This window comes from Phyllostomus hastatus, unplaced genomic scaffold (assembly GCF_019186645.2).
Source record: "Phyllostomus hastatus isolate PE091 unplaced genomic scaffold, TTU_PhHast_1.1 phas_contig_1, whole genome shotgun sequence".
Classification (NCBI taxonomy): domain Eukaryota; kingdom Metazoa; phylum Chordata; class Mammalia; order Chiroptera; family Phyllostomidae; genus Phyllostomus; species Phyllostomus hastatus.
The window spans coordinates 13,241,468-13,267,924 of NW_025333498.1; the positions used below are offsets into that span (position 1 = coordinate 13,241,468).

At 34.7% G+C, this 26,457-nt stretch overlaps 1 protein-coding gene across 1 annotated transcript in view; it reads left to right on the forward strand.

Annotated features, from left to right (window-relative positions):
* TTN (titin) overlaps window positions 1-26,457 on the forward strand; it is a 269,907-nt gene that overhangs the window by 128,536 nt on the left and 114,914 nt on the right. Inside the window, exons 146-181 of the mRNA XM_045842158.1 lie at window positions 370-444; window positions 610-693; window positions 1,217-1,291; window positions 1,958-2,050; window positions 2,646-2,723; window positions 3,653-3,721; window positions 3,875-3,964; window positions 4,091-4,399; window positions 5,161-5,241; window positions 6,015-6,092; window positions 12,233-12,316; window positions 12,429-12,512; window positions 12,596-12,679; window positions 12,888-12,977; window positions 13,145-13,228; window positions 13,341-13,424; window positions 13,540-13,623; window positions 13,736-13,819; window positions 14,139-14,222; window positions 14,333-14,416; window positions 14,529-14,612; window positions 14,726-14,809; window positions 14,908-14,991; window positions 15,075-15,158; window positions 15,287-15,370; window positions 15,467-15,550; window positions 15,676-15,759; window positions 15,893-15,967; window positions 16,372-16,455; window positions 16,905-16,994; window positions 17,258-17,335; window positions 20,759-20,875; window positions 22,338-22,406; window positions 24,648-24,728; window positions 25,653-25,727; window positions 26,334-26,420. Coding sequence (XP_045698114.1) covers window positions 370-444; window positions 610-693; window positions 1,217-1,291; window positions 1,958-2,050; window positions 2,646-2,723; window positions 3,653-3,721; window positions 3,875-3,964; window positions 4,091-4,399; window positions 5,161-5,241; window positions 6,015-6,092; window positions 12,233-12,316; window positions 12,429-12,512; window positions 12,596-12,679; window positions 12,888-12,977; window positions 13,145-13,228; window positions 13,341-13,424; window positions 13,540-13,623; window positions 13,736-13,819; window positions 14,139-14,222; window positions 14,333-14,416; window positions 14,529-14,612; window positions 14,726-14,809; window positions 14,908-14,991; window positions 15,075-15,158; window positions 15,287-15,370; window positions 15,467-15,550; window positions 15,676-15,759; window positions 15,893-15,967; window positions 16,372-16,455; window positions 16,905-16,994; window positions 17,258-17,335; window positions 20,759-20,875; window positions 22,338-22,406; window positions 24,648-24,728; window positions 25,653-25,727; window positions 26,334-26,420 — 3,222 coding nt within the window. The remainder of the gene's footprint in view (window positions 1-369; window positions 445-609; window positions 694-1,216; window positions 1,292-1,957; window positions 2,051-2,645; window positions 2,724-3,652; window positions 3,722-3,874; window positions 3,965-4,090; window positions 4,400-5,160; window positions 5,242-6,014; window positions 6,093-12,232; window positions 12,317-12,428; window positions 12,513-12,595; window positions 12,680-12,887; window positions 12,978-13,144; window positions 13,229-13,340; window positions 13,425-13,539; window positions 13,624-13,735; window positions 13,820-14,138; window positions 14,223-14,332; window positions 14,417-14,528; window positions 14,613-14,725; window positions 14,810-14,907; window positions 14,992-15,074; window positions 15,159-15,286; window positions 15,371-15,466; window positions 15,551-15,675; window positions 15,760-15,892; window positions 15,968-16,371; window positions 16,456-16,904; window positions 16,995-17,257; window positions 17,336-20,758; window positions 20,876-22,337; window positions 22,407-24,647; window positions 24,729-25,652; window positions 25,728-26,333; window positions 26,421-26,457) is intronic.

The window sequence follows — 26,457 nt, forward strand, 5'->3', positions numbered from 1 at the left end:
GCATGTGCCCTGATGGGGAATTGAACTAGCGACCCTCTGGTTCACAGACCAGTGCTCAATCTACTGAGCCACACCAGCCAGGGCCTTTTATTGGATCTCAGTGGTTCAGAAATACTTTATGAATATTGATTTTATAAATTACTAGTGATATTTAAACAGATAGCATGGCCTCATATGTTGTCTGATACTCAAATAGGTTGCTGATCCCTTGCTCTACAAAACCTAATTATATCACATTTGGACTCCCGCCTTACATTACATCACTACCTGAAGCAAGTGTTGCATGTTGGTCTTTCTGTGTGTGGACTTCTTGTGTTCTCTCTTTTTTGTTCCTCCCAATATTCTTATCATGAAATGATGTCTTTAAAGTGCCTGAGGTTAAGAAGAAAGTGCCAGAGAAGAAGGTGGTTATTCCTAAGAAAGAGGAAGCTCCCCCAGCCACAGGTACTGCTGTTCCCAAGCAAATTAGACCCTGCCATTTCTTTCCATTACCTGGAAAAAATCCAGATGTCCTGTTTCAGTATTTGTTAACATAACTTTGCTGTTGTTGTGTCCATTGCCTCGGTGTTTGTGAAACTGAAATTACAAAATAAAATAATATCTTTAAAGTGCCTGTGGTGCTTAAGAAACCTGAACCAGAAAAGAAGGTGCCTCCTCCTGGTCTTAAGAAAGCAGTGGCTCCTCCCACCAGAGGTACATCACCCAAAACAGGGCTGCGTTCACTGTGCTGGTGTGGAACTGTGGTGCTGTCCGTGTAGGGTGTTCCACATAAATGTTTGCATCGTGTGGGCCATCATTTGCACTTGTCATGTGTGACTCAGTTGTACCCACGTTTGTACTCTGTCCACTTTTCCACTTTGTGTTTAATGTATTTTGTCTTGATTCTCTATGTATGTTGTTTCTAAAAATAAAAATTATAAAGTCATATATCTTTAAAAAGCCAGAAGTAACTAAGAAACCAGTCCCTGAAGTACCATTGTTCTTCTTTAAAAAAAAAAAGTAGAGGCTCCAATGGTAAAAGATAGAATATCTCTTTAGAACCTTCATCTTAAACCACAACCTCTTTATTTTTGTCTCTTTGACTGTTTTGTCAATGTTTCACCTTGTGCATGTGCATTCTGATATTTCTTGTGTTGAAAAACAGAAAACTTGATTTTTATGTACTCTTCTTTGGTTTTTGTATCATAAATGCCTAAAACAATCAATATCTTTTAAGTTCCTGAGGTACCTAAGAAAGTGGAAGAACGACGAGTCATTCCCCCTAAAGAAGAGGAAGTTCCACCAGTTGAAGGTAGATGACTTTCTGAGAAAGTAACATTTTCAACATCATCATTGTCTTATGGTTGTATAATATTTGAAGGAGGTGAATGTGCATTTCATTCCAGAAAATAAACATATTCAGACTCTACAAGTAATTATTACTTACCTAATAGAAATTATGCAGGAAAATGAAAACCAGTGGAATCTCTTTTCTTAAATGCTTAGCCTGTTTGTCTGTTTGTCTGTTGCTTGTTTTATTTCAATAAGAATCTTTGAAGGGAAACTGTATTTGTCACGGCAAATTTGTCATCAAATTACTTGGTTAGCAATTGTGGGATAAATGTGTCCAAGAGATATTCCAGTCAAGCCTGAGTAACAGTTGAAGAAAATCTAACTTCTACCCTAAAGTGAATATTTAGCTTCAAACAAGTCCACTCCCATTAACAATAAATGATAATAATTTTAACTAAATTTTCTCTGAGGTCCTTTCTAATTCTAAAGCTCTGGGAAGGGCCTTACATATTTCAAAGACCCAGTAGCTTTTTTTCAAGGACTAGTGAGTTTTCACACACTTCTGGAGGCAAAGCTATGAGTTACTTACACTGGTGAGGCAACTTCAGTTTTCAGATGTATCACTTTAGTCTAACATTGAAAAGGTAAAAAAATAGTAATTCATAAAACAATCATCTTTTTAAAGTGTATGAGGAGCCTGAAGAGCCTACTCCAGAAGAAGAGATCGCAGAAGAACCACCTAGCGTAGAGGAGGTTGAGGAGGTGGTGCCTCCTGAAGGTACAGCTGCGTTCACGGGCTGGACAGTTAGAAGACAGCATGTTCCAAATCTCTCTTGGAGTTTGTCTTTACCCACCACTCATCACTCTACTTTTCTTATATCGGTGACAAATTCAACATGAATTATTACTGGCACTTGAAGCTTTGTGTCCCTTCCACCCCTCCCCCAATTTTTTCTACTGTAGCTGCAATACAATTGGAGTGAGAGATCACTTTTATGTTATTGGCGCTTTAATTTTTTTTCTGGCTAGCTCCTATTGTGATACTTTCTTCTAGTTCTCAGTCCTTAATTTTTTTCTACAATATTAAGATGAGGGAAAATGTATTTCTGTGGTGTTCCCTTTTTAGAATAATTTTCACCCTCTTATTCCTAAAGACTATGAAAATCTTTTGTATAATTGATGTTATGTTTCCTTATAGGATTTCCAGAGAATATCCTTCCCACCTTTAGAGTCGCTACTCCATATAGAAAATTAACATTTAGGTTGCTAATATCTTTTTAAAATAAGTCAATGTTTTGTTGGGAGGGTGGTATGTGGGAGCTGTCCCATTCACTGCATGTCATTTTCAAAATGTCCATGAAATGTCTTTTAAGTGCCTAAAGTGGTTAAGAAAGCAGTACCTGAAGCACCCACTCCTGTTCCTAAAAAAGTGGAGGCACCACCAGCTAAAGGTATAGCCAATACCAATTAATAATATCTTTAAATTCCCATTAGTTTTCTTTTTTAAAACACAGTATCTTCATTTGCTGTTTCTTTGAGTCATTTAAGTAGCCAACTTATGAAATTGAGTAAGAACTAGTAAAAATAGAACTCATTCCATTTCGTTAGCCTTTTTCAGGATGTTAATGGATGAGTATGTGAGTATATGTATAAACTATTATAGAAACTCTAAGTTTAAGTGGCTGAGCATTTTAATGTTAATAGTACATTTTGTTGCACTTAGATACATAAGAATGAATCCCTCTTCCCCACATTCTACTCATAGATTCTATTCCATTACATAAAAAAGGTTTTCTCATGTAATTATTATAATAATTATGCCTAATATGTTATTTTATAGGGGAAATGTGTTCAAAGCTTGGATAGTAACTATTTTAATTAGCTTCATGTCCTTTTGACAATATTTGACCTAAGCATTCAAGGTTATTACAAAATGTCTTACTTTTTGTCACTTTGTCACTAAGTTTATGCTTCATTAATGCTCTCAATAGATAACATTATGCTCTCCCCATCACAGGAGACATTCCTAGCAGATATAATAGTGCCCAACAGAATGTGACACCTATGTCAAACCTTAAAAAGGCAAAAAAAAAAATAGTCTTCAAATAAAAAATAGCAGCAGTATGCCCAATATTGGTAATTCTTGCTGTTAAAAAAACAATAGAACCCGCATAGTTTCCTTGTAGACGTAGTTTCTTCTAAAGGTATGATGAACACAACTGAGTGATTTGGGAACATATCTTTATTTCCTGTCACAGAGGTGTCTAGAGTGCAGAGTGCCTTCTTAGACTGTGGTCGCTGTCGGTGTTGTTTCTGATGTCGTTACTTGTGTTTATTATTGGGTATTGTCAATTGACTGAGATGCCTAATATCTTTAAAGTGCCAAAGAAGGTTCCTGAGGAAAAAGTACCTGTTCCTGTTCAGAAAAAAGAGGCACCTCCAGCCAAAGGTACATCTTCTCTTTTAAAACCTGAACTTCCTTTTAATCTTTCATTATTGAGACTCTTATGTTTTATGTCTCTGTGTCTTGATAGTTTTTGATGTCTCTGTCTATGAAAACTTGCTCTTAATAGTCCTAAATATTAAAACCATATTTTTAAAGTGCCCGAAGTACAAAAGAAAGTGCCAGAAAAGAAAATTCCAGAAAAGAAAGTCCCTGTGCCTAAAAAAGAAGTGGTTCCCCCAGCTAAAGGTATTTTGGGAAAAATCTTTGATTTTCATGTATTGTTGCATGAAAGCCTTTTTTCCTGTTGTTTTTATTTTATATCTTGAATTAATATCTTCATTTTTTCTGTGTTCAAAAAATCTCTTAAAAAAGATGCTCTTTCAGGGAGGACTGTCTTTGAAGAAAAAATATCTGTTGCCTTCCACAAAGAGGAAGTAGTAAAAGAAAGAACAGAAGTAGAACTGGTGGAAGCCCAAGTGGAAGAAGCTTTTGAAGAAGAAGAGTTCCATGAAGTTGAAGAATATTTTGAAGAAGAAGAGTTCCATGAAGTAGAAGAATTTATGAAAGTACAAGAATATAGAATTGAAGAAGTACACAAAGTTGAAGAAACACATAGGGCAATAAAATTTTTAGAAGCTGAAGAAGTGGAAGTATATGAAAAGCCCAAAGCTGCACTTAAAGGTATAGGGGAGTTCTGCAGATATTGCAAATTGTTGTATGTTGTTCTAACTTTTTCTTTTAAGTACATTTCATGTTCAGTTTGGAACACTAGAAACCCACTTATTTTCCAAGTTAGAATCATGAAATACAAAGATCAATATAGAGATTAACTACACAAAGTGTCATTTTAGCAGAAAAGATAATAGTTGATATCTACTTATCTAAGGAGGTCACTATATAAATTTCTGGATTCATTTTTAAATCCAACTAAAAATGTTACATGATCAGTACAGATATCAAAATGACTGACCATGTCATCAGTTGAGTTAAAAAGAAGCTCCACAGTTCACTGAGGAATTTTCAGGCAAAACAACCGTTGCTTTGTTAACATTTCAGCCAACTGGTTCCAAACTGGTAATTACTTATCAAAAGCTTACACCAATTTTCATTAGCAATATAACATTAAGGAAGTAAATGAAATGCTGGTAACAGCACCTGCATTCTAGTATCATCTGAAGATAAATCATAGTACAAATAATTCTTCGCAACACCACTCCAGACTGCACAAATTAATAATGTGTGTGTGAGATATGAGGGAATGTATGTGTGTGCTTAATATACATAGGTGAAATTTAGCAAAACCACGTCTTTTTTTGAAGTAGGTGTTATATAAATTCAAAAACGTAAAGCATTTTATTAGCCTTCGTTGTACTAACTTTGATAGTAATGTTCCATAATACTTCAAGAGTTCTTTCTAAAGCAAAACACTAATATCTTTGAAGGGCCTGAGATATCTGAGAAAATCATGCCTCCAAAAAAACCGTCCATTAAAGTTGTCCCTCGAAAGGAGCCACCAGCTAAAGGTATTTCATTGGCAAAAAGCCACTTACCTACTTGTACATTCGGTAGCACCTTGGTTGTTTTACTAGTTCTCATTCTGCTTGATGTTTTTCTTCTGTGTTTTGGGTCTTGATAATTTTTAAAGCAAACTAATATCTTTAGAGTGGGTGAGGGTCCAAAGGAAGTACCAGAAGAGAAGTCGCTGTTGTTATACCTAAAACACCCAGAGCAAATGTCTCTATTAACCAAATAGTGACCCCACATTTCCTTCTTTGGTAGTACTTGGTCATATAGTCACTAATGTGCTTATTGAGAAATCCCTGTTTTCTTGTTATTAAGTTTAATAAGCTAGTAAAATAAGTACATAGTAACTATGCTTTTAATGTCCCTGCTTTGTTCATTTTTGTAAACTTCTTGAATTTCACAACAGAAATAAAGGACAATGTCTCATGATCTAATGACTAATACATACTTACATCTTTAAAATCAGTGAGGCATTTAAGAACATTATTACCAAAAAAAAGTACTGATTATGCCACCAAAACAAGCAGAAACAGCCCCAGCTGAAGGTGTCTTGTTCATTTTTCTTAAGTTCTAACATGGGAAACACCCCTGGATTTGTTGTTGTATTTCTTATCAAAATTTAACTCTCATTAAATACTGTAATGTATTTGATAAAGTGATGTCCGTATTGTCTATTGTTATGTTCTGTGTTCACATTTCTCTTATGCTCTGCTGGTGAAAAATCTTTATGAATGTTTAAAAGTAAAAGAAGGTTTCACTACTGTCTTTAAAGTACCTGAAGCGCCCAAGAAAGCTGTGGTAGAAGAAAAAGTACATGTTCCCGAAGCGCCCAAATTCCCACCGGCTAAAGGTACCTGACTCTGCCACTTCACTACTAATACTAAAGCCTCTTTTGTTCACCCGCTATGTGTGGAGAAGACAGAGAGCTCATTCTCCCCTCAAAGCCACAATATAACTAAGTGATGTGAACTTCAATTTATGTTCTATAACATGAACTTCCCTCTGGGAACAAAGGCCTTGCCTGGAAGTTTGTTTGCTCTTCTTCTTAAGCAATAATTAATTAAACAATATTGACCCCTCACCTTCTTTCTCAAAAATAATTTGTTTTGGAAGCTATTGTCAAGTAGTTCTGGAAACAAATAAACCCATCCCAAATTACAATAGACAATGCTGCTCTTCCCACAGGGCAGGGTGTTTCTGTTATGACAAATGCAGAACTCAGCACAAGGCAATCTAGACAGATGCGTTGGCTGAGTGTTTAGCTGACTTATTTTGGAATTTTTGACCTTCTCCTTGTTAGATGCTCCATTTTTGCCTTGATACTTTATACCCAATTATGGCATTCTTAAAAATAAAACAATCAAATATCTTTAAAGCACCTGAAGTGCCCAAGAAAATTGTTCCAGAAGAAAAAATTCATGAAGCTGTTCCTAAAAAGCCTGAAATGCCACCAGCTAAAGGTATATACTGACACTAATCACAACATGAAATAACTCTTTGTTTAGTTATTCATGGTTTAAAGTGAATGTGTGTGAGGTTAAATCTGTGTATTTTGTTTCTTTGTATTCTTAATATCTAATGTTGTCATACATAACAATTAATATACTAATATCTTTAAAGTTCCTGAGGTGCCTAAGAGAAGTATTCTGGAAGAAAAATCACCTATAGTTCTTTCTGAAGACACAGCGATGTACAGTGAGTGTAGAAGAATCCATGGTGCTTTTTTGTATCATTTGTGTTTGTCTTCATAGCTTTTAAAAGTAAATACACTAATATCTTGTAAAATCCCAACATGCCAAAATATTTGGCTAAAATTAAATAATTTGAATGGCTATTAGCTTCAAAGGCATTTCCTCACCAATTTAAAAAAATATAGTCTTATAACATTGTCCAAGTTTAGAAAAGTCATCTGTCTTGTTGAATCTGTTGTCCTGTCTTATCAATCTGTTATGTGTACAAATGTCTGCTGCTTTGAAACAATTTATTTTCCCAGACTGTGAAGTCACTAACTTCACATTAATATTTTAATTGGATTATATAGAATCAAAATGCTCCACTATTATTGTTTTTACTCTTCAAAAAATCTCTAGAAACATTTTGGCAATATTGCTCAAATGACCATGGATTTACCCAGCCATTAGAAACCCCAAAAGAATCTCACACCATTTTTCAAATTAGCTTTTATGCAAAATTATAATTAAATAATTTGAGGAGTAAAATAAAATAATAAACATTTTTATTATAATAAATAAACATAATAAACATAATAAATTAAAATAATAAACATTTTTATTATTTCAATTGTAACATATTTTGAATATAATACTATTCAATAATCTGAGCAGTACAATGCCAGTAGTTAAGATATTCTTCCATTCATTTTAATCTGAAATATTTTCTGTTTAAACCCAATTTTTGGTCACCCTGTAATTCCAGGTTGGGATCAAAATATATACTGACTCCCCCCTTTGAATACCCTTTCTCTCCTTGAGTTTGGTTATTTATCATCCACTCTTCCTTTCTAAGAACTGGAGGAATCTTTATTTCCTTTATTTGCCTTATCTTTAAAATATTTAATTTTTTAATTTTAATTCCTAAATGATTTTCATATTAATAATTTTCACATTAATATTAAACTATAGAACCATAAGCTAGATGTTTAAAAATATAGATAACTAGGTTCTTGGGAAAGAAAAAGGCTTACATGAATTTTCAATAGGTTAAATATAGAAGAATTCTCTTTGTGTAACTCAGCATTGATCCTGTTCTTTATGAACAAATCCATAAAAACTAAAAGCCATAGGAAACATTTTACCAGTAAATATCTACAGAAAAAAGCAAAATGACTGTATATTCCCTTGCTAATGAATTCCTCAATTTTATCATCATGTTTATAAAGAAATGCTGAGGGTCTTATGTCATAAAAATGGAAATGAGGCTTTTTCACAGCTAATGTGTTATTTTCTCTAATTTTTGTCTAAGTACTACTGGTAATCCGAGTGATGGCTGTATGTTTTGTTTTTCTTAATACTGTTCTTCATTCCCCTTGAAATGAAACTAATTGTATAAATACTAATATCTTTAAAGTTTATGAAGAAACTGAGGAATCAACCCTAGAAGAAAAAGTACTTGTGACTCATCCTCAAAAGACAAAAACCAAACTAGCAAAAGGTATATAATACTAAAGACCCAGTCTGAAGACTATTTATTTATGGTTTATTTTAAATCTCAATATTTACTTCATTATTTATAAATGTAACTATACTCATATCTTTTAAGTGCCTGAACTACCCAAGAAAGTTGTTCCAGAGGATAAAATATATGTGACTATTCCTAAAAAGAGAGAAACACCAGCAACTAAAGGTATATTTCAGCAACATTGAACTTCGATGAAGATCTTTGGCTTCAAGACTCAAACACTGCATGCTGTATAATTCACTGTTTTTATAAGTTCTAAGTGTAATTCTACTAATATATTTAAAGAACCTGATACAACTAGGGAAGTTTTCCCAGAGATAGAGTTACCTGAGGGGAACACCCGAGATTTCAGAGTATCTTCCAACTGAAGGTATAACTCTTAGTTATGAAAATCTAAATAAGCAAATTCTTCTTCAGTCTACAAAATAATTTTAATGTTTGTGTAGATTCTCATAGCCTCTAATGCTAAAAGACTAATAATATTTTTAGAGCACCTAACATACCCAAGATGAGGAACTATGACGTTCCCCCCCAAAAGTCCCAATCAATATTGGGACTTTTGTCAAAGATAAACTGTTTGAACAAAAGTTAACATTTGAATTTGAAGTTACAACCTCTGTTAACATCCCTTTCTTAATGTGCCACGTCTTTCTGTCTTTGTCTTTTCTCAACTAAAACCTACTAATATCTTCAAAGAGATGGAAGTCTACGAGGCAAGTGTTCCAGAGAGGCCAGCTTCTGCTGCTAGGAGAAGAAAGACCCCATCACCAGAAGGTACAAGCCAGAAGAAAGTCGACTTTCTCATCTTGCAATTATAGCTGTACTTAACACATGTGAAAATACTAATATCTGGAAAGCCCCAGGCCCTGCCAAGGAAGTCATTTCAGAGAAGTGGGTCCCCCCAGAGCAGAGGTTTGATTGGGTATATACATGTCCCCATGAGTCATTTAAGAGAAAAAAGAGGGGAAATGTCTTTAACTTACATAAACGGGAGGTGGTTGGGCTACAGATTTGTCTTTGCAGTCTCCAGGGAAAATATGTATACATATAATGAGCAGATGTAACCCAGACAGGTTCTGCAATAGGAAACAGCCATTAGTGTGTCCATAAAAAATAAAAATCAGAATAGCTAGGGAAAAATCTACATGAGACCACTTACAACATTTATATCCTCAAAATTAGATTGAGTTAACTCAACACCCCTGCTTTAACGCAGAAATCAGCATCATCAAATGACAGGGGTGTTTGGCTATGTAAGTCAGTAACCCAAATCTTTGTGGAGCTGAAACTCCAGCACATAATTGCCTGTTGCAATTGCTTTTCTAGTAAGATAAACTTATTGCCCCCAAAAAGCATACAAATTTGAAATAACTTATTTCCCATAAAACTTAAATATTAGAGAAATATTTTCAGACAACTATTACTTAAAGAAAAATATGGAACTTAATGTGGAACTATTCTACCTGTTACATCATCTCCACCTGAGAGTCTTCTACAACCAAAGCAGTTAAACCCGAAACCAGTTAAAGCTGGAATTCTGCCCTGAATACACAGTGGCTCCTCTCATTGTCTTTTACTTTTAAAGAGTCCTTTATTTTTCCATTTTGTATAGTTTAGGTAAATCAAAAGATGAAATATTTTTAAACATCCAGGATAACAATTGCAGTAATTTTAAGACTGTTTAAACACATTGACATTATTTTCTCAGTCCAGAATCACTGGGTCATTCTCCTCTCTGCTATACTTGAGAAACAAACACCTTGTGAAAGTGCTTGAGGCAAGGCTATAAAATGAAGCTGATCCAGATAAGAAAGAAGCTATTTTGCTCTCCTCAAACCAACAGCTAAAGATTCCTTGTTAATTAATTTAAAAATTCATTTTTTTCACTTGCAGCTACTTTTCCATGATCTAATTTTCTATACATCTACCATTCCAAGAAATAAAATTACTAATATTGATAGTGCCCAAGGTGACCAAGAAAACAGCTCCTGATAATCAAATATTTAAACTATTAATATCACCGAAGAATCAGATTGGAGGAGCAGGGAGGTCTGCCAGCCTGGGGCATTCCTGTAGGTGGAGTTATGAGTAAAACTCATACTTGCTCTTCCTCACTCTGAATACAATGAATTAATCTCTTTAAAGTGCCTGAATCTCCTCAAGAAGTTGTCCCTGTAAAGGAAACACCCATGGCCATTCCCCCTGAAATTGAAATACCTTCCACTAAAGATATCATTCATTCTATCACTCTTTCCTCCATTTATTTCATAAGTGCCTATTATGTGCATGGTGCTAGTGAGCTGGAGAATAATAAGCAAAGACAAATAAGACGTGATTCCTTTTCTTAATACTTTATCCCTCATCTAATTCCTGAAGGAATTAGCCATAAAAATCTCTTGAATTCAGTTAATGTGATTAATGCCTCCACTGATTCCTTAATCTCTAAGTGTAATACTAATATCTTCAAAGCACCAGAAGCTGTGAAAGAAATGACTCCTGACATGCAAGTATATGAGGATGTTCCTGAAGAGCCAGAACCTCTGCCTAGGAAAGGTATATATCATTTCTGCACAGATCCTGAAGAAGAAATTATCCGTCCTCTGCTCGCAAAATTATGTCTTTCTAATATTCTCCATAACTCCTAAACATACTAATCTCTTTGAAGCATCCTCACAAAAGAAAGTATTTGTGGTTATATTTATCAAACAGAAAACCCTCCATATAAAAGTACTCCTTCAACAAATATTTAGTAAGGAGGGTCCACAGTGTCATAGAGACTCAGCTGGGTGCTGGAGAAGGGTGAGTTCTCTTCTCCAGAATCCCACTAAACCACTAGACTTAGGAGGGGGGTGGGGCAAGCAGAGAATAGAGAAAGAGAAAGGAGACTTCTAGAAAACTGCATTTGCTAGCTTATCGTGGTTACTCTTTTTTATTAATCATTTTAACTTTTAAATGTGAAATACTAATATCTTTCAAGTGACTGAAGCTCCTCAAGAAGTTGTTTCTGCAAAGAGAGTTTCTTCCAAAAAAAGAGCACCTCCATCAGTTCAAGGTACAAGTTACCATGCCCTCAGGCTCCAAAAGAAATAGCTCTCGTAGTCCTGAAAATCTCTGCCTGTTCCTAGTGATCTTCATAACACTAAATGTTAATGTACTAATTTCTTAAAGTGCCTGAAGCACCTCAAGAAATCCTCCCTGAAAAGAAAGCACATGAGTTTCCTCATAAAAAGCCTGAAGGCCCTCATGATGAAGGTATATGCTGCTGGAAGCTTAGAGATTTGGAAAATTACGTTTTTCTGTATGTGTTTCCTGTTTGTACCAATTCCTATAACTCCTAAATGTAAAAATATCAATATCTTTAAAGTGCCTGAGGCTCCCCAAGAGGTTGTCCCAGAAGAGAAAGTGCATCCTCCACAAAAGCCTGAAGTTGTACTTGTCAAAGGTACATCCCTGACCTCACTCCAAGGTGGGAGAGGGAGGACAATGGAAAGAACTGCCTTGCTAGCCTGGCAAGTTCCTTTGATGTGTGAATGTAACTTCTGTCTGCGTCTGCATTGGTCCTGGTAACTCAAATGTAAATTTACTAATATCTTCCAAGTGCTCGAAGCTCCCAAAGAGATTGTCCCTGAAAAGAAAGTGACTTTGGTGCCTCCTAAAAAGCCAGAAGTCCCACCTGTTACAGGTATCTGTCAAGGATTTAGGTTTAAGAATATATAACTTATCTGCTCCTGAAAGTACTTTGTTCCAGTGGTCTTATAACTCCTGATTGTAATTTTACTAATATCTTTTAAGTGCCCGAGGCTCCCAAAGAGGTTGTTCCTGAAAAGAAAGTGCCTTTGGCGCCTCCTAAAAAGCCAGATGTCCCTCCTCTTAAAGGTATTTGTCACTGATCTTACACTTGAAAAGCCATAGCTCTTCTACTCTTGAAAATATTTTGTTCCAGTGGTCTTCATAACTCCTAAATGTAATTTTACTAATATCTTTTAAGTGCCTGAGGCTCCCAAAGAAGTTGTCCCTGAAAAGAAAGTGCCTTTGGCACCTCCTAAAAAGCCAGAAGTTCCACCAGCCAAAGGTAGCCACCCCCATGTCACTGTGTTTGATACTGTCCATTTGTCTGTACTCTGTCTAATCTTCAAAATACTAATATCTTTAAAGTACCCGAGGTGCCCAAGGCAGCTGTCCCAGAAAAGAAGGTGCCTGAAGCCATTCCTCCCAAACCGGAAAGTCCTCCCCCTGAAGGTAATGTCAAAGCTATAGATACCCAGGGAGAAAAAGAACTACTATTTTAGCTAGGGAATTATATATCCAAATCCTACTACATAAAGGTGATATAATTCCAAAGGAAAAAAACCCAGACATTTCTCAAAGTATCTTGGTGTATGTTCACATATTATAGTCATCAATTATTTTCACTTTTTCTAAACACAAATTACCAATGTTTTTTAAGTGCCTGAGGTGCCACCGCCGAAGGAAGCCATCCCTGAGAAGAGAGTGCCTGTGGCTCCCCGCAAAGAGCCAGAAGCTCCACCTGCTAAAGGTATTTATCCTTCCGCGTTGGGGGTCTCCCTCTTCAGGGGGCTGGGTCGGAGGGCATGTATAGAAAGAAGTGTCCTCCAGTCTCACAGATTGTATTGGTTGAGTAAATACGTTGCCAATGTCCCCCCATTTATAGTTCCTAACTAAAACATACTAATATCTTCAAAGTTCCTGAAGCTCCTAAAGAAGTTGTACCTGAAAAGAAAGTGTCTGTGACTGTGCCCAAAAAATCAGAAGCCCCACCTGCCAAAGGTATTTATTCCCTCTGCTTTGGTAAGAGGAAGAGATGCTGTCTTATACTCTTCACAATTATAGTGGATGCCTTCACTATTCAGAAATCCTAAAAATACTAATATCTTTCAAGTTCCTGAAGCTGCTCAAGAAGTTGCCCCAGAAAAGATGATTCCCAAGGCACCATTCAAAAAACCAGAAGCCCCACCTGTCACAGGTATATGTTAGCCCTGACTTCATTTTGCAAAAGAAATATCTCTTCTATTCTTGAGGATAATTTTAGGCCATTGTTCTTCATTAACTTAAGTGTAAAACTACTAATATCTTTCAAGTGCCTGAAGCTCCCCAAGATGTTGTCCCAGAAAAGAAAGCTCCTAAGGCACCACCCAAAAAGCCAGAAGCTCCACCTGTCCTAGGTATGCGTTAGCCCTGACCTTACTCTGCCAAAGAACTCTCTCCTGCTACTGAAAACAGTTTTAGTTCTTGTTCTTTATTAACTTATGTGTAAAACTACTAATATCTTTCAAGTGCCTGAAGTTCCTCAAGAAGTTGTCCCAGAAAAGAAGGTTCCCAAGGCACCACCCAAAAAACCAGAAGCCCCACCAGTTTCAGGTATTTTTCACCTTGTCTGTGTTCAACAGGAAAAAAACAAACAAACAAAAAAACCTCTTTGCTCTTCAAAATATTCTTAGTCCATTGATCTCATTAACCTAAGTGTAAAACTACTAATATCTTTTAAGTATCCCTCAAAAAATTGTCCCTGAAAAGAAAGCACCGATGATGCCTCCTTACTTTCCAGAAGCCCCACCTGTTACAAGTCCTTCTTATCGCTCACTTTAGACTTAAGAAGATATAACTCTTCCAACCTTGAAAATATTTTATTTCAGCAGTCTCATAAGTACTAAGTGTAATTTTACTAATATCTTTTAAGTGTCTGAGCCTCCCAAAGAGGTTGTTCCTGAAAAGAAAGTGCCCGTGGCGCCTCCTAAAAAGCCAGAAGTCCCACCTGTTACAGGTATTTGTCACTGATCATAGGCTTAAAAGATATAACTCTTCTGCTCTTGAAAATATTTTCTTCCAGTGGTCTCATACCTCCTGATTATAATTTTACTAATATCTTTTAAGTGCCCGAGGCTCCCAAAGAAGTTGTCCCTGAAGAGAAAGTGCCTTTGATGCCTCCTAAAAAGCCAGAAGTCCCACCTGTTACAGGTATCTATCATGGATCTTAGGTTTAAGAAGATGTAACTCATCTGCTCCTGAAAATATTTTGTTCCAGTGGTCTTCATAATTCCTGATTGTAATTTTACTAATATCTTTTAAGTGCCTGAGGCTCCCAAAGAAGTTGTCCCTGAAAAGAAAGCACCAGTGGTGCCTCCTAAAAAGCCGGAAGTCCCGCCTGTTTCAGGTACTTATCACTCACCTTAGGCTTAAGAAGATATGTAACTCTGCTACTCTTGAAAATATTTTCTTCTAGCAGTCTCATAACTCTTGATTATAATTTTACTAAAATCTTTTAAGTTCCCGAGGCTCCTAAAAAGATTGTCCCTGAAAAGAAAGTACCTGTGATGCCTCCTAAAAAGCCAGAAGTCCCACCTGTTACAGGTATTTGTCAAGGACCTTAGGACTCTTTTGCTCTTAAAAATGTTTTGTTTCAGTGGTCTTCAGATCTCCTAAATGTAATTTTACTAATATCTTTTAAGTGCCTGAGGCTCCCAAAGAAGTTGTCTCTGAAAAGAAAGTGCCTTTGGCACCTCCTAAAAAGCCAGAAGTTCCACCAGCCAAAGGTAGTCACCCCCATGCCACTGTTTGATACTGTCCATTTGTCTGTACTCTCTGTCTAATCTTCAAAATACTAATATCTTTAAAGTACCCGAGGTGCCCAAGGCAGCTGTCCCAGAAAAGAAGGTGCCTGAAGCCATTCCTCCCAAACCGGAAAGTCCTCCCCCTGAAGGTAATAATGAAACTTTCCCAACCAGTGTTTTTAAAAAGAACTCTTCTTAGTGTTATAAACATCTTTTTACAAAAGATTTCAGATACTTTAGTCAATTCTGGTGGTAAAATGAGCTTGTGTCTTTAAAGTGTTTGAGGAGCCCGAAGAACTCGTCTCTGAAGAGCCTCCCACTGAAGTTGTGGAAGAGCCAGAGCCCGAGGCTCCTCCAAAAGGTACAGGGCCAGCGGCTAGGCTGCCTTAGCCAACACTTCCCCCTTCTTGCTCACTCATATCCACTCATTCTAACACATCAATTCTAAAATCTTTAGTGACTGTGCCACCTAAGAAACCTGTGCCAGAAAAGAAACCACCTGCTGTCATTGCCAAAAAACCTGAACCACCAACCATGAAAGGTATATTTCACTACACTAACTTCCTACAGAAAACTGTCTTTAATATGTTATGCTTTACTGCTCTACTCAATGATTTCCATACTTCATTGAAACTATGAGCTAAAAACTACTAATATCTTTTGAAGTGCCCAAAGTGCCTAAGGAAGTTGTTCCTGAAAAGAAAGTGCCTCCAGTGGTTCTCAAGAAACCGGAAATCCCACCTGCCAAAGGTACATGTAGTGGTCCACCATCTGAGGGAGGTGGATATAGCCTCCAACTCTTAAAAAATGTTTTGTTCTGTGTAAATATGATAAATGTTTACTAGCTATTCTTCATAGTATTAAAATACTAATATCTTTAAAGTGCCAGAAGTTCCAAAAGAAGTTGCAGAAAAGAAAGTAGCTGTTCCCAAAAAGCCGGAAGTCCCACCAGCTAAAGGTACATGTCACTAATGAAATTCTGCAGAAAATGCTCAATCTTGGCCTCAAAAGTTACTTATCACTTATCATAGGAAACCTTTTTGTTTGTCAAATCTTTTATGTCCACAACTACACACCTATTATTCTGAATGTTTAGGGTTTAGATTTTTAAATACCATCATTGATTTTTTTTAAACTAATGCACTTATTATGGGTGTTGGAAGAGTTTACTAATGCAGTTTTGTTAATATTTATAGGCCACATTTTCCTGCCTTCTGTGTAGTTCCAAGGACAGATCACTGACATTGTGGATTTTTTCTTGGATCTGTCCTTGTGTTATTTGAAGTAGATGTGAACTAGATGTGGTATAAATTTCATGTCCTTTCAATTACCTATCAGTAAAACTAACTAATATCTTTCAAGTGCCAGAAGTTCCAAAGAAACTTCTCTTGGAAGAGGTACCAGCAGTTCCTGTTCCCAAGAAAGTGGAGTCTCCTCCTCCAGAAGGTATATGTAAGACCACAAATGAGTTTGCCATTTGTGCTATTTCTAATTTAAATCTTGTTTCTGTTTTTCCTAATTTAGTATCTTTGTTCATTTTCTATCCCTTAATTGTTTGTCTTACTTCATCATTCTTAATTAGCTCCACTTTCAAATCTATATTTTGAGTGACCAGTCAGTGGCATCTAAGGCATTGTAACTTGCATTAAACAAAGCTCTCTAAAGTACACAGGACAAGAGAACTGACTATGAAAGACATCAAACACCAAAACGCTTTCCAAGCATTCAAATCAATAAGAACGGAAGTCAGTGAAAATAAGATAGATTTCATCCTAACAAATAAGACATTAATAGAAACAAGGAAAGAAATCAAGATTACTATTGATCATGTTCAGCATTTTGTGTTTTAGAACATCATTTCACAGGTTGAATTAAAATTAACTGTGTCTTTAAAGTATATGAAGAACCCAAGGAAATCGCTCCTGAAGAGGAAGCACCAGTGCTTGCTGTGGAAGAAGAGGAACCAGAAGCCCCACCACCATCAGGTACAAGCCAGAATCCACTATATGGGAAAATGCATCATTTGATTTTTATGACATTATATATCTTCCTTAAGGTAAAATGTCAGTCTTCTATCTCCTTACTCAAATGTCACTTCATTGGCAAGAACAAAAGTTTGCACATAAAACTTTGATCCTACAGAATTTTACAATGTACATAACAGATAGATGTAATTTTTATTTCATTCATTAGTATTAAATTTTTCATTGTAATCATCTGACTCTAAAAGAAATTCCTATCCTTTAAGTGCCTGAAGAGCCCAAGAAGATTGTTCCAGAGAAGAAAGTTCCTATCATCAAAAAACCAGAAGCTCCACCTCCTAAAGGTACTTATAATAAAATAAATCAATATTTACTTTATTTCTGTAAGATGTCTAAAATTTAACACTTTTCCTTATTCTGTGTTGTGTTGTATTATGTGTCCAACTCTTACCTATGTTATAGTGTTGAACAGACTTGTCAAATTAATGTGTGTATATTGCATCTTGCAATTTTATAGTATTAAATGCTACTAATATCTTTAAAGTACCAGAGATGGCCAAGAAAGTTGTTCCACCGAAGAAAGTCCCAACAATTAAGAAGCCAGAACCACCAGAAGCTAAAGGTATTCATGTCATCATTGACATCATAGTTTCTTAAAGCAGTAGTCTGATGTCTTAAAAAGGAATCCAGTAACTCGTCCTCGTTATTGCATAACTAGGGACAAAAATGTCCTTATTTTGTTTTCATTAATTTAATGTTACTTTGTTTTCATTAATTATAGATTCTTTATTCTTAACACTTTTAAATGTTTTAAATACTCTTTTTGAAATAAAACTAATATCTTCAAAGTGCCTGAGGTGCCCAAGAAACTTGTTCCAGTAAAGAAAGAACCTGTACCTGTTACCAAAAAACAAGAAGTTTCTCCAGAAAAAGGTACCTAGTATGAAGAAAAATATCTCTCTGAACACTGAGCTTTTTAATAATGATTCTTAGGGGAGAATACCATAGTATAAGTTTATGCAAGACCACATTTCACAGTAAAACAAAGAAAATAATGAAGGCAAAGAGAGAAAATGAGGCAAACAAGCAGGAGAAGAAAAATGAATGAGGAATTAGATTCAGTTGTGCCATGACATGGTTATATGTGGCAAAAAAAATCTCCTCCCACTTGATGCGTAGAATAGCTTGATTCAGCACATTTTGTTGAATTTTTACCATTAACAAGACACTATTAGAAAAGATAAGATCTGATCCAGCCTTCAAGCAATTTAAATCTGATGAGAAGAAAGTATAGCACAACTCCAGTACAAGATAGGAAGTGAGTGAACCTGCAAAATGAGTGTAAATGGCTACAGGAACACAGAGCCAGGGAAGATCAACTTCGGGCAGGGGCATCAGGAAAAGCTGTATGAAAAAAAGTATTTATAATTTTAAGTTTTGATGGATTTTTACATATAGCCATTGAGAAAATGACATTCTCGGCAAATGGAATATTATATCAAAAGGCCCTGAGGTAGAATACAGTCCAGGAAGTTCAAGGACTATCAAATAAGCATGCATAATTTGAGTATGAATTGGTTGAAAGATAAGGGCGGATATAAAGATAAGGGTCATACCATATTTTGGAGTTCTTTGAATGCCAGCATAAGGTGTATACTTTCTTCTGTAAGCATAGGAAGCTTGAAAGGTTTTGAAGCAGATGTGTAAATTAATGAGAGTTGGGCTTCAAAAACATAACTGACATCAAGCTATTGGAAGATGGTAAAAGTAGTAAACAGCAATTGCAGTTATTTAAGGTCACTAAAATTAGTGGTGGCAGAAATGGAAAAAAGAGCTTGAATTTAAGGGAGATGAAAATTGAGTTGGTATTTATTTTCAAAACAATTAGGGAAATGGAGCCTGAGGGGAATGTAAAGGTTGAAGATTGATGACCATGAAGATGGTTCATGGGGTCCCTGAACTGGTATTAGAAATAAGATAGTGAATATATTTTTCACTTTTCAAGTATGGAGCTTAGGAAAAAGAGGTATAGAGATGTAGATTTAGAAGTCATCCACATGGAAATATGAGTTGAGAGTTCAGGAGTAATTGTTCAAAGAAAGTCAAACCAATTTTTAAAAAAGATCAAAGTTAGACCAGTGGAGAAAAGCTCTATATAAGAGTACACAGAAGAAAAGAAGCAAATAAAGAAGGCTGAGAAAACTTATTTATAAAATTAGGGTGTCTAGAAGGGTTCCATGCTCCAAAACTATTTTCCCCATGAAATCTTGTAAGATAAAGTACTTTCCCCTGTATTCTTTGCCCGGTCATCAAAGAATCTTGTGAATTCTTCTAAATTCTGAACAGTAAAAAAAAAAATCAATATCTTTAAAGTGCCTGAAGTGCCCAAGGAAGTCATCCCAGAAAAGAAAGTGTTTGTTCCTCTCCCTGAAGAGCCAGAAGCTCCACCTGTCCAAGGTACATGGCTTCTCTGTACATCTTGGAAAGATGGCAATTGTCCTCATCATCATGCTTCGGTTGTAGATGGGTCTTATGTACTTATCTGTTGCCTGTCTTCAGTAGTGAAGTTATTCACATATTGGGGTCATTTGAATAATATATTATAGAGTATAACAAAGTTGATATGTTACAACTTAGCAGTTGCAGTATTATATTTTGAATGACATCTAAAATAAAATACTGTGTTTTTTAAGTTGAAGAGGCTCCTGAGGAAGTCATATATGAAGAAAAAGCATCCATAACAATTGGTAGAAAAGTGACTCCCCCTGTTGAAGGTATATATACTAAAATATAAAATTTTTTAACCTCTTGAAAACTGTAAGGAGTACAAAAGCATTTATAGGGTAAAATTCCTTCTTGACATTCTATATGAAAGCACTCCAGCATATTTCATTCTTCAAGTACTAATATTTCTTTCAAAGTAGAATTTGAGTTGTTAATTTGATTATTCTTGGTGATAAATGTAAATTCCAAAAGATACACTTTACTGAGGTAAAACTGGAAGAATTCATTGCATTGGCTCATCAGATGGTAACCCAATATCAAATTCTAAAAGTCACCTCATTTGCCATCAACAGACATTGCAAACAGGTGAATAAAAAGTTCAAGTATAAGAAAACACAAATCTTGTCTCCTTTTCCCATATAAGTAATTTTGTATTTTCATCTTTGGGACTGTATTCTTTACATCTATGTGAAATTTGTGTGGGTCTTTGTGAAGAACTTTACATTACAATCTCACATCCCCTGTCAACATTCTTTAAAGAACATGAAATTGAACAGTATATTGAGCCTGAAGAACCTGAACCTGAACCACAGCCAGAAGAAATACCAGTTCAAGGTATTCAATTAATTGGACTTAAATCTTCATCATCATATCTTCCTCTTCACATATATGTGTTTTATGTACTTCTTGAATAGTAGGTCTCTGAATCTGTATGTAAGATTTACTGTCTTAAATGTACATCTGATTCTTATGTATCCATGTAATTTGTACCATTCATCTTATGTCAATGTGGCTTACATGGAAGCTTCCTTTGTTGTTTTGTTGATGCATTTGCTGTATTTCTCATCATTGGTGTACCATGTTGATATTTTGATGTTTTATGTTGGATACTGTTTTATGTTTTATGTTGGACACTAATATTATGTATCCAAAAAAGCAAACATTTACTTCATATGTATTTTTTAATTTCTACTGAATATACTATGCATATTCACACTAATTAATATATACATATACTAATGCTCCTGAAATACTCTTTTAAGAACCTGAACCTGAGCCTGAAAAGATTATTGAAAAGCCAAAATTCAAACCAAAGCCCCCAGCTCCTCCACCTGCTCCACCTAAGGAAGACGTGAAGGAGAAACCATTCCAACTTAAAGGTATAAAGTGCCTCTTCCAAAGTTTTATTAACCTGCTATCCAGTCATCTGAAATGGTGCTTGCAAGAACTTTTAAAAGTGTGTGCTTTCAGACATGATCAAGCTATGGGAATTACATAGAGGCCTGCATTTATGCTGCTCCAGGTGCCTTGTCAGGCTGTGCCTGCTGCCTCAAATGTCAGAAAGTGCATTTTTGTTAGCTTCATCCTAGACATCTGCCCAACTAACTTTTTTACACAGAATGTGGAGAAAGAAAAGAGTTTTCTGATTTGAAAGCCTCATTGCTCTGCATATCTTTGGGATCTTATGCATGTGAAATGTATAAGAAAAGTTTGCAAGATGTTTTTAATATTGCAATAACAAATGTATACAAAAGCCAAAGCCGTTCTTAAGTAATGTCATATGCTTTCAAGTATGCTAGAAGTAATATATTTGTGGCATCCAATGGCTGATATGTGCTCATAGACCAAGAAAGGAGAGCATATAAGTGACCTGTCACTGCTCCCCCACTTTTCTTTCCCACCTAACAAAGGCCCAGTCACTTGTGCTCTGTGGTTGTCCTCAACAGAGCCAGAATGATGATGGATGCATGTGATATCCAGCATCTCTTCCCATTGTTAAACTTCCCTTCATTCTTTTTGCATTTAAACTTTTCTTTGAATTGATGCAATATTCTTAAATTTTAGCAACATCTTTAAAATGCAAAATAAACTGGCAAAAGCATGTTATTCTTTTTATTTTAATAAAATGTCTTATTTGTGGTGTCATTAGATTTCACAATCTAATATTATCTAGATATAATCTTGGATGAACACTTTCTCCATATACACATACAAAGCCAGAGCTTCCAGAAAAAGACTTTATTTCCAGTGATTCTTGCCCTTCCACAACCTCCTGTCCAGCAGGGGGAACCTCTAATATATTAAGTCAGATATAGAAAAAGCAGATACTTCTTAAAAGAGTACCCATATGTCAATTGATACTCCATGAGAACATACACAATACATTTTTCTTAATGTAAAATTTATGCTCAAAAGATTTTTTTTAATTTAAATTACTTTATTGTTGTTCAGTTACAGTTGTCTGTATTTTCTACCCACCCCTCCCCCCAACCCCTCCAAACCCACCTCCTTCCCTTGCTTCCACCCTCCCCCTTGGTTTTGTCCACGTGTCCTTTATAGTAGTTCCTGAAAACCCTTCTCCCCACTGTCCGGATAATTTCTTTATCCTGCAAAAAAAAAAATTATCTTGCTTCTCAGCCAGACTTTAATTGGGGTAAAACTGAAATCTGTTTTCATGGTTGGAGTGCTTCTTACATGCTCTGTGGTGGCTGTTCTTGGCTGCTTTGATGCTTTCTGGTTGTAACCAAAGCTTGGTTTTGATTCTTGAAGTAAGTGTTTAATAGTTTGCTTCAGTCTAGTCTAAATATACAAATAATAAAAGCAAGATCATATTCTTTAAAGCTGTCACAAGGAAGAAAGTTCCTGAAAAACCCGAAGTTCCAGAAAAGGTGGAGCTTAAACCTCTGAAAGGTACTTCAGTCTTGAAAATGCATTCATATGCAGTACCCCCTCATCTGAATCTTTGCTCTTTCTGCCTTCTAGAATGTTCTCTTTTCAAATTATTTTTTTAAATAATCACAGTTGCCTCAATGATCTCTTGTGTTTTTATATATTTTATGGTTCTGGCTCATGAGTGGTGCTTCCTTTGTCTTTCATTAATTTCATACATTATATGGATAGATATTGTTTATCTTTGTCTCATTGACTTATGTCTTCTTGCAATTCCCTATAAAATTTTGCTGGTTAGCTGAAATTAGTATCGAACACATCTTGGGTTAAAGTGTTGGGAGCTAGTAATGGAAAGCTTTGGAATTGCACCAGAACAGCAGTATGTGAGCCAGTATTAATTACTAAATATAATTCATGTCCTCCTTCTATCTATTAATATGATTCATAGGGATTTTCTTATGGCCTTCCTGTCACTTTCTTCTTGGTGACCCCAAGACATTTGTTCAGGTTTACAGATCTCACATTTTAGAGAGATTTCATTACCAGTGCAGGTCATTTTCCAAAATTTCTCTTTGAACAATAAGTTTTCCTATCTAAAGTTAGATTCTAAAGAAAGAGAAATGAATCATAAAAGTCTAGAAAATATCTTCTTAAAATAAAGTTCTTAATTTTTCTAGTAAGTACAGTAGGGAGCAATTTTCTATTTAAGTAAACACATCCAAACACAGAAATTGAATCTTGATTTAGTCTGAAATTTTGGAAAAATCACTAATATGAATATGAATATGTATTTCCTGACCTATAAAAGCAAGATTATAAAATAATGTTACTTTGAATACCAGCTATTAAAGGATTATTACAAAGCCACTTATCAACATTAAAATGACATGAAATAACATATAGTCTTTAAAAGTAATAGCTAAATGGTATGTTCTACACCTGAGTCTTAAATGTCAGTAAGATCTTAAAAATAAAATAATGCAGAAAAGAAATACACTGATATATTTCCACTGTGTCCCTTTTATAAGCAAAGGATATGTCATCCCAACTTGTGGTAATCAAATGCATGATGGTTTCTTCAAGTTCAATCAATGAAAATAGTTATATGTTAAGAATATTGGTAACTCTATAATAGTATTGAAGATCAGCACAATTTATAATGGATAAAAAAATAATGTTTGTGAAATTATACTTAAAATGGTTGAAAAAAATATTTAAAATAAAACAGTTACACATTTGCTTTTTGTATATATAAATTTTGAAGTAAGAGTTAGGCATGGTTATCTTCATCACATTGCAAAAACTATTTAATGAACTGTGCATGTCTCGTTTAAAGCACTGAATGGGGAATTTTATAGAAATATCTAAGAAATTCAGATTGCATGTGAGTCAACAAATATGTTACATGATACAAGTAATGTTTTAAATTAAATTTTAATCAACATCAATAGAGAGGGAAAACAGTTCAATGATTATAAAGTATATCTTTCTTTTTTTTTTTTCTGTTCCAATCCATGAGGGCTATAGTAGTATAAGCAGGCTGCTCTGTATAATAACAGCATACACCATGCTTGATCTTCACTAAAGATACAAGAGGGAATTAATTTAGAATTTCTTGGGTTTCTTTTAGTCTAAATTCAAGAATATTTTCTTATTCATTAAAAATAAGCTCCAACACCAGCTTTCAAATTGTAGAGGTCCATAATTTTAAGTTAGTATTATTTCACAAAGGAAACCTTAAGAAAAAATACTTCTGTTAATAAAATGAAATAATGGCCCTTTCCCAACATCAAGGTCATAAACCAGATTCCTTGGCTTCCTTCTCTCATCATTGGAGAAGACTGAATAGTAACACTAACGCTTACCAGTATCATTCTGAGGTAATCAGTGGTTAGGGAAAAGACCACTGTAGGTTTGGGCAATCTATAATTGTAGATCGAGGCAAAAATGCTGTCAAAAACCTTGTATTTGATGAAAGACTTATAGAGTTAATATAGAACAACATATTCTGTACAATCATTTAAGATGAATATATTTGCATATAGTTAATGGAATCAAATTTCATCCCTAAGTTATATAGATATTTCAGAAGAAATGACTTGAAGTATATTTTTTGCTTTTAAGTACTGTGATATTTACATGTGACAAAAAATTATTGCTTGTGCACTGTATATAGTTAACTAGTTCTGAAAGAGACATTTATTGTTGCAATTTAGTTTTTATATGAATTCACTTCAAAATTTGAAATCATATTCTTTCAAGTGCCTGAAGCTGAAAAGAAAGTTCGCAAATTACTCCCTGAACCTAAACCTCAACCAAAGGAAGAAGTTGTTCTCAAGAGCGGTATAGTATTTTTCAACCATTATTTAGCTTTAAGTACACAAAAAAACACACATGAAAGCTTACAAAATGTGTCTGTCCTTTGATTTATCTTAATTAGATTCCATTTACCAAAATTTGTTTGTAGTGGCACTAAAAATTAATGTTATAATTTTCCCACCTCTTTTTTATAAGAAGACAGAAATTTTGTGAGTGTTCACAGTATTTTGAAATTTACTTAATAGATATAACTAAATTGATATTATTCTAAACTAATAGCAATGACCATAGATGTCATTTTCATAATAGAATTATGTAGTAAAACACACTAAACCTATTAAATGCTCTAACTTACACCAAACTATTTAAGTCTAAATTCTGTGTTCAGTTTTAAAGTATGACACAGGATTACCACAACTAACAAAAAAAATTTAAAAAATATTGAACATTTCTTTCTTGTGTTTTATCTTTGTAATATTTTATACTCATACCATATTAAAAATTGGAAGCAAGAATTCAAGTGAAGAATCAAGTTCTAATTTTTTCTTCAAATTACTGATCTCTAGGCTACATTTCTTTAGATATCTCCATTTCAATAAATGTTATACTTATTTAAATACTCTTCATTAAATTACAACACAAATTATGGTTAGAATTTGTTGTTACTCAAATTATTCATTTTGTATTTGAGTCATTACCGCCACAGACTTGTCTCTGAAGACTATTGCTGTAGACATCGAGTAACTCAGAGTGCTCTTCTAAATTAACATTAACAACCTTTCATTTTAAAAACAACATTTTCAATGTAAATGCTAATTTCCCAGTATAGCAGGTCAGGTTGCATGCTTGTCATTTTCCTTGCTTTGTACATTATTTGCGTTTGTCAAATGTATTCAATATCTTCATTTGTTTGTCTTGCTTTACATATAAACATTTTTGTCTTTCAAGTTCTAAGAAAGAGACCTGAAGAAGAAGAACCTAAAGTAGAACCTAAAAAAGTAGAAAAAATTAAAAAACCTACAGGTAGGAATCTCAGTAACAACTTGTGAAATTATCTTTTAACAAATGGACATCTAACAAAAGATTTACCTAGTAAAAATAAGTGGAGTTAACTATAAACATAACTTCACATTTCATCTATGTTTTCTAATGTCTGCTTTCTGTTGAAATACTTATATAGTAATTTTCAAATCCCTTCATATATTTTCCTGCACTTCATTATTATTACTTTGCCACTTAAGTTCTTTCAGTAGAAATGATTGTAAAATAATCAGGTTGACTGCAGAATAACTTCACAAGAGACTGTCAGCAAATGTTTCATAAAAGTTAGGGGCTTTTAAGTGGGTTTACTATTATTATTAGCCTATTATCAAAGGGTTATTTATTGGTATTTACTATGAAAGATATTTGGAAAGGGGTAGCAAATGGGGTTGGGAGAGAAGTGAATGGAATAAGGAGAAGAAAAATTAAGACAGTCAAGAGAAAACATAGAAATTAATTGATAGAATACAGGTTTTTTAAAAAACCTATCAATTGACTTTATGAAAAATAGTTTGATTTAATTATTTCATATCAGTTGATTTGTAAATAAATAACACTAGAAAATAATCTTATTATCTGAAATACCAGAACCACCTCCAAAAGCTGTTGAACAGGTTGAAGCACCTCCAGCTACTGATACAAAAATGGAAAAGAAAATCCCTGAACGAGAGAAAGGTACAAACCTACTGGCACTTTCTTAGTTGTTTCTAAA